The sequence below is a fragment of the Falco punctatus genome (assembly GCF_963210335.1).
Source record: "Falco punctatus genome assembly, chromosome: 3".
Lineage (NCBI taxonomy): Eukaryota > Metazoa > Chordata > Aves > Falconiformes > Falconidae > Falco > Falco punctatus.
Genome location: NC_137582.1, coordinates 52786153 through 52798895, shown reverse-complemented (window position 1 = coordinate 52798895; position 12743 = coordinate 52786153). Strand labels below are relative to the sequence as shown.

Here is a 12743-nt window from a genome sequence, read left to right as displayed (position 1 = left end):
ATGCCTACCACAATCTAAAGGTTCACCTGACTCAAAGCATTCTTGTGCTAACTTGCACAAGAATATTGGTTTAAATCTAAAATAACACATGAAATATTTTATTAATTTATCTAATTCACTTTATTTCTGAAGTGTATAAATCTTAACTTTACCTTCTATCACAGCAAGTGGAAATCTAGAGTTATCCGAGTAGCGATTTAAACAGAACTGCGTTGGTTGAAAGTTTGAAGGTATTATTCCTTTATTTATCACAGAAACAACCTGCTCCTCAAGTTCCTTCCACTGCTGTGATGATTCTGAGTCATATTCCTGATCCAGGCTTACATGTGTAGCTGCCTGCTTTTCACCTGGTATGAATAAGGCAGTCTTAGAAGATGAGAACAGTGGCACACAACAGTTGCAACAGAAGGCTTGATTGGTGATTTGGTAAGTATTGTTAAAATATTTTAAGTTCTCAGTCACTGTCATTTTATAAATATTATTTATAACACTGTCACGTTATAAGTGATTTAAGTGAGCAAACTGCAAGACATTTTGAAATACACACATGGAAGACAATACTGAGGATAATTTGAGTATAATTCTATTTGCAAATTGTGGAACTCCAAGATTTTAGCATGCTACATGGTATACTCAACTTACAGACTATTTTTACTTTATGACTGACTACAGCCTCACAGTACAGTCCTGGTTTATATAAGGATTTCCACTCAGCTTACTTTACATTCAGGCATTCAGGAATCAGTGTTTCAAATACTTCATCCAAGAGAAAGTTCACTATGAAGCTAATTTCTAGCACTGGCACTAGCGTCTAGCATTTGCTAAAGCATTAATAATCCAAAGTTTGTTACAGACTTTCATAGCTGGAAAGCTTCAATGTAAAATAGTGGAAGTCAGCACATCCACATACGCAAATTTCGTATTTACACAGGAAGCCTAAAAACGTCTAGCAAGTAGATACTAAGCTTAAGCTTTTATTTTGAAACCGTATTTAAGAAGTTAGCATGTCACATTAGTTCTACATAATGATAATTTTTTTTTAAATGACACTAACTCTTGCATATATATTTGTTCCATAAATAAGGGACTCCACCTCTGTTTACATAAAAATTTCTAACCTTCTGCTGGTCTTCGATCATGCCCAAAGAAAACACGGGTTGCCGAGCTGTTAATATATGGTAAAGGAAGCTGTGGTAATGGACCGTCAGGTGATAGCTGGGTTACTTTCTGGAGCAAAGGAGGAAAATAGAGTGTCATGCCATTATGCAAATACGTAATGTCCATGCTGTACGTTACCAATGACAAGGAAGCCAAGTTATAAGCACTCAGTGTTTGAGCAGGTAGTATTTTTAAGATGGAATCAATTTCAATTAACTGTTTTGATAATTTCCTCTGCTTTGACAGTCTGAAGTAGTGTATTTTTTTCAATAAGTTAAAGTTGCAAAATCTTTACGGAAAAAGGAGAATAATGATTTTAATCTAGCAGTCTAATGACTATTGTGCCTGCATGGCTGTTACAAGCTTTATTTGATGCAAAGCTTGACTCCCTAACTCAGAATTTCGTAAACTACATTCACTACACCACCACCGTTACACAAGACTCTCACCACAGCTGAGCTGCAGAATTAAACACCGGTCTTAAGTAAGGTCTACCCTAACTTAGCAAATCCACAGAAATTCTGTTTACAAGCTTTAGAAGACAGTAACTAACTACACAGCTACAACATACTTGTTTTTTTTGAAGTCTAAAATAAAAAATGAACACATTAACTAGATAGAACAACCCTGGAACAATGCAGGTATGACAAAATTGTTCAAAGACTTAACAGAAAATCACTAGTAATAAAGTAACTAATTACTCAAGGAATAAAGACAATTGAAAAGTCATATTTACCTTATAAACGTAAAGATATTCTCTTAAAAAAGCTCCTTGCTGAGCTGGGGGTTGTTTGCTATCATTGATCAAAATATGCCTGAAGGCAGACACAGCATTGTCAAGCTGACGAAGTGTAAAGGACTGGCGACCAATTGTGAAGTTAATATGGTCTTCTGCAAGAGACCAGCCTTTCCCTTTGTAAACCTGCATGGCTTGACAGTAGCAACGTAAGGCATGTTTCTTCTGCAAGAAAAAAAAATGAGTTAATTTCTCAAATAATCCCATCAACCACTCGTTGTAATTGTAATATCAGGAAGATTGATCAGTAAGTCAGGAAAGTTACTGGTGTTTTACCATCACCACCCATTATGCCAAGTGTAATGTTTGCAGAACTATACCTCACAGCAACTGGTCAACTTCAAACACAGAAGTGTTGGTTCCTACAGTACAGAGCCTAGCCTGCAGATTAAGCTCATGTTTTCAAAGACTAGTGTAACAGGCAGTAAGTTAAAAAAGTAAGAGAAGACTACTTCAAAGTAGTGTTCTGTATTGCTTTAGGACTGACTGCTACAATCCACAGAGCTCTACTGCCAAGCTTCAGGACATAAGCTAGATCTAACACACTTCATTCCGCTTTTGTAACTGAACTTTCAGTGTGACACTTCCAGTCAACTGCTATTCTGTAGACACTTTGGACAAAATCCATGCCAAGGAAACCAATAAAACACAGCCCTGCAGCGCATACAATACAATTACCGATCGCATCAGCCACTGGGAGACAGATGCTCTGCTCCCAGTCAGCTCCACAGTTCCTTTCCTCTACATATATCAGGACCTGAGCATTAATCCCAAGCCCAGGTATTGAACATCTGCATAGGCATTCACTGTACAGGCAAGTATCAGCTTCTAGAAAAAGGGAACAGCATTGCCTTATTTACAGCAGTAATGGGGAAATTCGAAGATATGTTTAAATTGGTATGGTGATGACAAACAGAGTACAAGCAGTAAATCCTTAACATCAGCAAGTATTACTGACACTTTAAAATATATTACAGTATGCAGTTGAGTAGCCTGGATGACTTCCCTTTGGTAGAATTTAGTATTTTGGTGTCTTTAAGGCTATGGAAAAAGTAACCTACATTTACTGTAACACTGAAAAAGCATCCCTTAGAAATCAGAATATCCGTAAGAATCAGACAAACAATGAGAGCTGTAACGTGAAGATAAAGTCAAAGCTTTACCAAATGCATAAAATCTCCAGGCAAATGCGTGAGATATACAACAATAAACAAACACCTCCAATCAGTAGCTCCCTGTCAGTACTGTATTGTCATAACAATAGACTGGGACACTACTGCAAGAAAAAAAAGGAGGGAGGGAAATAGTCCTACTATTCTTCACATCTGTGATTTTAAATGCAGAAGCCTAGAATACACCACTTTCTTTGGTCCTTACTAGGATGATACAAATGAGATTGGGTGGAGTAGGAACACTCCCCCAAGACCACGGAATTCCAGTGCCTGGGTTCTCCTGCATTATTGATTTGCAAAACAAATATACTTCTATTACAGATTTACATTTACAGCTTATTAGTAAACCGAAATTGAATGTATTCAAAGACAGCTCCATAACTGAACTCCAGAGGCTAACCTCAGCAAGAATCACGCACAAACTATCTTTAGAGAGTCTATCCCACAACTGAGGCAGAAATAAAGCACACAAGTTACATCCAACAAACTTTGAGTTTATGTACCACAATTAGAGCTGCCTGCACAGGAGTGTGAATGGAAGAAACCAATACAAATCAGATTGTTTTTAAACTGCTACTTAAGTCTAAGCAGCCTTAGAGACACTTTCGTTTGTTTTGTAGTAACTATTCATACACCTGCACAACCACTAAACACATGTGGTTAAAGCACCTAAATTTTGCTATTATTCTGATAAATTAAGAGTTTAACAAATCCTTAACTCCTGCAACTCACTTATCTCAATAGTAAAAATACTCCTTTGCCCAAATAAAAAGCTTTGTATTTTGCTGTGTATAAAAATTGAGACTCAGAAACGAATACACACATCACTTCAGTTTCAAGTCAGTGATCTTCAGCATTACTTCAGATACATGAGTAAAAGCCTAAGCTGAATAACACAGATGTCATTTTCAGACGACCAGAGCTGAATACTTTTGACTAACACAAAAGTATCCAGAAGCAAAGCATCTTTTTCCAGACTAATGACACATTTAACATGTTTTTCAGAGTAAGTATCAAATACCAAGCATATTTTCCATGTGGAAAGATACTACTTACCTGGCCTGCTTTACTAAACCTATGGCCAGCCAGTATCATATGAAATGCAAACTTTCTAACCATGGGACTTTTCATATTTATAAAGCAATGGGCTGCCTGCTCCAACAGAAGCGCACTGCGAAGATCTGAATCCTATTTAAAAGTGAAAAGGAGAATTAGCCTCACAGTTTGATTACAAAGATAACAGCAGCCTTGTTTTGATGCTAACAAGGACAGTAAGCCCTAACAGTGCTGTAAAGTTGAAGATTCATTTATATACAAACTTTAGATGTACATGTGTGCATATAAAAAGATTAGAAGTATTTTTCACTTTGTTATATGTAGTGTTCAATACCAAACACTGGGTTGTTTTTTTCCAGTGGAGAGATTTATATATCAACCTGTTTCAGTATGAGTAACAAAAGAAATATTTTCTGCTTTTTCAGTTAGTCAGGCTACAGTTTTAACATTTACCATTACCTCTGAAGCACTCTGCTACCTTTTCCCCTCCCCACCCCCTGCATGTATTAAGGCTAGAAACAAAAAAGTAAGAGCTTTAACAGGATGAAGGAAAAACAGAGGGAACAATGGAACTTAGTGAATTTGTATCACAAGGACCAGGTTGATTTCTTAATGACATACAATTTCTCATTACTGTACTCTTCTCATGCCAAAACACAGCTATATTATTTTAACCAATCAGACCAGAATCTACTTGATTTTACCACAATCAAACTCCATGCTACCAGTGATGTCCAAGTATGCATCTGGACTATGTACTCTGAGACACCTACCTACATAGTACCCTATAAATATTTCCCTTGCAACTGCCAAAAGGCACCAGAAACATACTAAATACAATTTTAAAGTCATAAAATGATTGTGCAGAGCCAAAAGTATTTAAATTCCTTGTTTAAATAACTCTGTAACCAATTTTGGTAGCAAGTTTAAGTTGAAAGGGCAGGAAAGAACGAAGCTACAAATATACTTGAGAGCAAAACTTACAGAAAGTTTATTCCATGTTTAATCTGTCACAGGAAAAGTCTCAGAAGCATCACATTCAGTGCAGCTGGCCACAAAGCGAGAACTCACTGCCAGTTAGACTTTCCTCCAAGCTACACAGAAGATGCTACATTATGGTATTACATTTGTTTCACTCCTTTTCAAGCAAGCCACTTTCTGGCCATTAGAAGCTAATTCCATGCTTGATTTCCACCAATTAATATCACAGAAGTATTCAAACTAGCTTTCACTTACACTGTAAGATTCTAATGATTCATAACAGCTAAGCTACAGTATTGCCTTAGTTACTTAAAACTATAGAGAACTAATGATTTTATGTGGGATACTATCCATTATGGCTCTAGCAAGACATGTTGATAATTTCAGTTTAAGAACTCGGGAGTTAAAAGTATGTCATACAGGAGCTAAGCAGATGTCAAAGAAAATTACTTACAAAGCCAAAGACAAAAAATGCACATTTAGCACTTTTAAAGAAGTCAAGCAAGTCACTTGACCAGAAAGAAACCAAGTAACAGTATCAGTTTCTTCACTTGCAGTGTAAACTGAGTTTTCTTCACTTCATACCTACTCATTTGCTACTTTTGACTAGAAAGTATCATAGGACAAGATTTAGAATGTAAGCTAGAAGTGCTTGTGTAAATGTAAATAAACAAACGGGGAGGTCAAGACTGGAAAAAGCTGTAAGTGTTTTACCTCACTGGTTAAACGAATCAAAAGAGCAGCTGCCTCTGAGTATTTGCTTTGACTTTTTAAGATTTCAGCACTAAGCAGCACGCAGCGTTCAGCCAGAACCATGTTCCTAAAGCAAAAACATACATGTATTAATAAATATTTATGAAAATAAGCCACAGAAATCTTTTCACTTCAGATCTGACAAATTTTCTCCATATTGTATCAGACTTATTTTCTGTTGTTTATCTTTCTTAAAGTAAAATATAAGAAAGCTCATCCACTGCAAAACAGCACCACACAGATTGATACATTGTGTCCTATCCTACTGTAGCAGCAGCTTTTTGAAAGTCAAAGCTAGAGCGCATTTTTGAATACAGTATTTTATTTATAAAAATACCAACTAAAATGATCTAATAAACAAGAGGTCCAACAGCCACAAACAAGTTGTCCTGGGCTGACCTTGGCAGGCACCAGGTGCCCGCTAAGCTGCTCTGTCACACCACCTCCTCAGCAAGGCAGGAAGAAAAAAATTAGATTAAAAAGCTCATGTGCTAAGATAAGGGTAGGGAGGTGACTCACCAATCAGTCACAGGCAAAACAGACTTGGATAGTGATAAATAAAAAACTAAATTAAATCACCTTCCCCTAACTCCTCCTTCCCAGGCTCAACTGCACTCCCAACTAGGCAGGGGGACAGGGAAAAGGAGTTGCAGTCAGTTCATAACATTTCATCTCTGCTGCTCCTTCCTCCTCACACTTTCCCCTGCTCCAGCATGGGGTCCCTTCCACAGATACAGTTCTTCAAGAATTGCTCCAGCATCGCTTCTTTCCACAGGCTACAGTCCTTTAGGAACAGACTGTTACAGCGTGGGTTCCCCACAGGTCACAGCTCCTGCCAGGAATGTGCTCTAGCATAGGCTCTCTACAGGCCGCAGTGATCTTCAGGGCATATCCACCTGCTCTGGCACTGGATCCTCCACAGGCTGCACTGTGGATCCCTGCTCCACTGTGGTCTTCCACAGGCTGCAGAGGGGACAACTGGCCTCACCATGGTCTTCTCCACAGGCTGTGGGAAAGCACTTCCTCACTGACCCCACCTTCCCCACTGACCTTGGTATTTGCAGAGCTGTTTCATTTTCTACGCCCCCCTCACAGGTGCTGCATAGCAATTTTTACCCTTTAATTATGTTACCTCAACAGCACCACCAGCCTTGCTGACAGGCTCAGCTTTGGGCAGCAGCAGGTCCATTTTGGAGCTGGGTGAAAACTGGCTCTGTGCAACACAGGCAGCTCCTGCTGTTTTCTCACAGGAGCCACCCCACTACCAAAATCTTACCAAGTAAAATCCAATACTTAAGTTTAATGAGTACTCTCTTAAGAGCAGCATAGAACCCTTTACATGTTATCCTAGACCAACTAACATCTCACTCTTTAAAAAAGTTACCATCATTCTGTGATTTTAGTCATCTGGCACTATCACTGTGCAGGGGAAGAAAGTTAAGCCACCTTTCATTGGATCAGTAAAGAAGCAGACAACATACTTGCAGATATCTCGATAGGTCTGAATTGCTGTTTCCATATAATGAGCAGGATATGGTCTAGGAGCTCCAGGCTGAAGAAAAGCAGATACTGCTGCCATTTCCTACAAGAGAAATTCAGCACTGTCACTGTAGGTTGTTTTCAACAAATTGTAAACCTCAAAATGCTGAGGAATACATTTCAACACCTGCTAGTTCAAGGCCTTCATCTAATCGGTTACTGGCATGTAAAAGTGTACACAACACATTAACTGATAAAAGTTTTAATGCAATAGCCTACTTATAGGTCTGCCAGACAGCAGCCAGAGTGTTACACACACAGAGAAGGTTTTCAGTTGATGGCAGCCCCAACATTATGCAGAAGCATTGATTGAGCACCGCTTTACAAAACCAACAAATCATTTCCTATTTCAGGAACAATTTTTCTCATAAAGTAGCACTAGGAACTGATTTCTGAGACTTCCTTAAGTGAAGTTACATCATCAGCTTCCAAGGAAACTCCAGCAAACCTGGACTCTGAAATTTTACTTTTTTCCCTAGGGGGTGAAGATAGGATGGAAAAGTTTTTCTGCAGTAAACAGAGACTAATATTTGTAGGTTGAAAAAAAATCATCATTAAGACATATAAACCGTTAATTAAGAAATTAAGATAAATTTTCAGATTATCCAAATGCAGAGCAACTGTCTGTACTGCAAACATACATATCAAGGTGGGACAGTGTACAAAACTGTTTTACATCAAGATGGGACAGTGTACAAGAACACTTCCATAGTTCTGCAAAGTAAGAGTTAAAAATTTTATCCAGTCAACTAAAGTCTACAAAAGATAGCTTCCAAAAATTGTTAAACAAGCTTATTTTCCAGTGTTCCCATTTATCTTGTTGAAAATTGTTTTAGTCACATATACCTTCAGTTTCAAAACTAATGAGTATGTGTTTACAGTGAAGTTCAGCAGTGACATACTCAAACTGTATCGCTCAAGAGCCTTAAAGAAAAATAGTACAATACCATATTTATAGTAACATAGTCTTGACTTCCTGGCACATAATATTCTGCCAAAGTCTAAAAAAAGCTACTACAAAATTATTTTGCACCTGGTTTTGGATTATCAGACTAAAAATCTAAAAATCCATTCTGCTGGAGTTGGCCTTCTAGGTATTCTCCTTTCGTATTTTACATTTTAAGAATTAACTCTTCAATTTTCATTCACACCTTTACCCCCTTCATAGAACAGCAGCCAATACATTTGAGAATCCTTTAGGATTTGCTAAAGATATGCAGCAGATTTGGCAAGACCCTTATAAATTTGGAGATGGAGGGAAGAGATCATATATTGTTACCTTCAAACAAGTGTTTAGAAATTATTAGGAAAAGTTCACAGAATGTTTATGTTATATGAAGTACCAACCAGTGCTCCAGCTGCATAAAGCATTGCCTGATCATTTAAGAAGTCTTTCTTTGCTGTATGGTAACAGCTATATGCAAGTTCATAGTGTTGCACCAAAAAGCACAAGTCTGCCATTTTCCGGATTTGAAGCTCTGGTGCTTCTGGTGGATACCTATAAATACAAATATTTAAATTTAAAGTTATTTTAATAATTAGAGCAAGGTATGCTCTATGAAGTCATGCCCTCTCATCTTAATTTCTATTCACAAAGTAGGAATAAAAACTGCATTCCTTCAGCTTTACCCAAAAAATAGCTAAGAAAAGCAAAGCTGCTTTCTTTCTGCCAAGAAATACTGGGAAAAAATATGCAGCTAGCACTGAAACTGCTCAATAAGATTAATTGTCAGAGCTAAACAGAGCTATATGTAAACAAACAAAAAAGACACTGGTCATCTAGCCATAATTGTTACTTCTCCCCATTTCTCTCGAAAGAAAAAAAAAATCCACTAAAAAACTGTCTTAGTCCTGGACAAGTTCCTGCCCTCTATAAGCATCAGTAACTTTTGGTTAGCCAAATACATATGAATCACTTCAGTGAAGATTCACAAACAAACACTTATTAGTCAAACTCTGTCAGCATGGTTTGCCTCCTACAAGTTCAATACAGAAAGCTCAAATTAACATTGATTTTGAATCCAAAGACACACAACATACATACAGCTTTAAACTTGTAAGTGTCAAGGACATTAATTTTGGCTTAGTGATGTCCAAGAACTATTTAGACTTCCATGGTTAAAATAAGACAGTTGAAGAGAGAGCACTTTTCATAATTATACATCCTCATATATAGAGGAATACTACAAACATACAGAATGTATAATTTGGTAAAATTCAAAACCTAATTCTAGTGTAAAAAACAGGTGCAAAAAATATGAAATTCCCCTTAATTCAGCTCTCAAGTGCACTTACAAAAGCAATATACTTATATTCAACTGCAGTAAATTATGTAGTTACATGAACAAAAACACTTCTACATAACATTTGCCTTAAATAAGAAAAGATAGTACTAATTTAAAAATATCCCTTACAGCAGACCATAGCTTATTTTTACTACTATTACTTTTAAAAATGTACGATTTTTGTAACTTCAAAAGCTTCACTGTAAATATAGCAGAAAGACTGCTCTGTAAACAGGTTTTATCCCCTTTTTCTTTAAGGTCTGCTACTCCCTTACTGTATGTTTAGGCACAGTACTTCTCATGATTTCTATGCTCATTTAGTTCACTTGGTGGAACACTATCAAACACAGGCTTTCCCTCCCCCCCAAAAAAAGGTACATTTTCAGTTTGGATCTAAAGATAAGGACTGAAGTTACTTACAGCAAACCAGAAGTATTCTTCAGTTCATTTATACTTTTCTCTGGAACCTTGCTGCCGCTGAACCACTTTTTAGTAGCGGAAAACAATGATCGACTCAAGCCTTTCCTGGAAATTAACTGCAAAAAGATACTAAGTTAGAGCAGTACACTGCAAGAGAAATACTAATACAAGTTAAACTTGTATAAAAATCCAAGCTGCATTAAGGCTTCCTAAACTCTTGTTTTTTCCATAAAACAGAAACAGTAACATAACCAAGAGCACACTCCTTTAGAATGAATCACTGACGCTGACAAGTTGCAATTCATGTATTTGTTCTATTTGAGACAGCTGAGGTTCACTGTTTTTGCTGTAAATTGAAGATATCTCAGTCCTATGAACTGAAACATTTGATGTGTCTGCTTGAAATCTAATAGAGTATCTAATTTCAGTCTAGGTTTTAGGCTGGACCAAGTACATACTTCAAAAGAGAACATTCTCCCTGTCATCACCCACATAAGGCACTACCACATTGTGAACACTGATTTCAAGTGTAAAGGGTACTAGTCCTATGTGCAAGCAAGGTCACACAACAACTTTATTCTTTTACATAATTTCCACTAACAAGGATACTTCCACAGGGAATTGCCATTCCCAGGATTTAAGGCAAACTACATCCCTTTTTAAAGATAATTTTAAGGATAGCAACATCATGCTTTTCTTACCACAGCTAGGAATGTATTACTACATTCATAATGGCAAAGCTGTTTGCCACACTATTTATGCACTTTTTTTATGGTTCTTCATGAAACTTCCCAAGTATAAACATGGACGGCATATACAAACTCCTGAAAGTCAATTCAGGATGAGAGTGTCCCTTACAGAATATGATTCTTAGTACCAACCCCCCCTCACACTTAAAACTATGACCTGAAGAGAGAATTCAATCAAAATACAGAGTTAAGATAACAGAATTTGGGTCCCAGTCTAATGCTAAACACAGTAATTTGATTGCACTAATGTAAGTCAGTCCATCTCTCTAGCCGTTTAAGACCATATGGAAGTGAAACACATAATAAAAAAGGGCCTTACTGTAATGGAAATCACTTTAACACACATCCTTTTTAACATGGGCATGATACTTAATATCACACCGCTATAAAATCCTAGTTTAAGAGAAGAATATTCCATTGCAAAAACTGCTGACATCAAAACAGAACTGCATGACTCAGGGTGGCCATGCATTTCTCTTCTGTCAAGAAACAGCAACTGAAGTATATAGCTCTTTTGCAGACAATTACTGATGAAAATATACTTGTAACTTCAGTTGTGCATTCTAATGTTGAAACATAAAAAGTACATTTTGTAAATACTAAGATTTTAAGAGCAAGGACAGATATCCCCAATAGCAGTTCAGATAGGCTTTCACGAAGAAGTCACCTTGCACCGAAGCTCTGTTGATATAAATTGAGTTTTGTTTTTTCAAAAGACAAATTGAACAAAAATGGTAACTTCAGCTATCTGTCTTATATTTATTTACAGTTTTCAATAAGATCATTGAATCATTAGATGCAGAAGGAAGTAATAATTTCAAAGCAGGTTTTTGAATAACTGGATTTATACCTCTATTGTTTTTCATTATTATGGCAAAGTGGTTTTAAGAGGAAACTCACCTGATCATTAAGTTGCCGAATTGTCTTCTCTATATGTGGTAAAAGTCCCCTAAATGTGAATTCCTGTATGAACTGCCTAATTCGATCGTGATCTGTCAGTGTTAAACAAGCACCATGAGGCGTTCCAGAATTTGATTTCTTTGGGTCTTGCAATGATGCAGTAGCCTTCGTGTAATCAGTGCTATCCAAACTGCCACTGGGATGATCCAGTTGAAGGGGGTGAGTCTTAAAGTTATTTGACAGACCATCTATGGAAAGATTAAAAAAAAAGTTAAGTTACTTAAATATTTTGGGTTTTACATTAATTTTTAGTAACCTACTTTAAAGATTTCCTTACTCAGAACTCTGTTAAGCAAAGCTGTTCACCAATTATTCTGCACTATCGATCGATGCTAAGCAGAAAGACAGCAGCAGAGCACTACTCAAGTATGACATCATTCCTGAAATTCTTCAGAAAGCTCAAGTAATCGCAGGAACTACAACATGGCTAAATATGTACATTTTTGGTTCTCAACTACAGTGCAAAGAATCTCCAAGTATGCTGACTAGTACAACAACACTGAAGGAAAAAGTATGAAAACATTACAGATGAAGTCAAATATTCATGAAAAGTTGCAAACGCAGGCAATTACAATGGCTCCATTAGATCCATTCACTCTTTTCTATTCACGTTTTAAGATTAAAAAAAGAAAAAACAAACTCATTTTCCAAGCCCTTCTGAGCAACCATGATGTAAAAACAAATTCCTACGAAGTCCTCGTAATTCAATGAGAGGAGCTGCTGATATGACTATTGCATCTTACTACCCAAAATAGATACTCCTGCTCTAAGACTTAAATAGTTCTTATTATTTCCTTTCTATATAAGAAAGTCAGCTTGCTTTATCTGGCCCTAGCTAGCACTGGGCAAAGCTGAGCTGTGGAAACAAATTCTT

General features: G+C 36.9%; 1 protein-coding gene across 4 annotated transcripts in view; it reads right to left on the bottom strand.

The window, feature by feature from the left end:
- Positions 1–12743, bottom strand: part of TRAPPC8 (trafficking protein particle complex subunit 8) — a 55677-nt gene that overhangs the window by 26320 nt on the left and 16614 nt on the right. For all 4 annotated transcript variants that reach the window (XM_080381531.1, XM_080381533.1, XM_080381532.1 and 1 more), the window contains 9 exons: positions 11810–12057; positions 10161–10276; positions 8803–8953; positions 7398–7498; positions 5878–5983; positions 4183–4314; positions 1895–2119; positions 1119–1227; positions 153–347 (listed from right to left, as the gene is read on the bottom strand). In XM_080381531.1, coding sequence (XP_080237657.1) covers positions 153–347; positions 1119–1227; positions 1895–2119; positions 4183–4314; positions 5878–5983; positions 7398–7498; positions 8803–8953; positions 10161–10276; positions 11810–12057 — 1383 coding nt within the window. The remainder of the gene's footprint in view (positions 1–152; positions 348–1118; positions 1228–1894; positions 2120–4182; positions 4315–5877; positions 5984–7397; positions 7499–8802; positions 8954–10160; positions 10277–11809; positions 12058–12743) is intronic.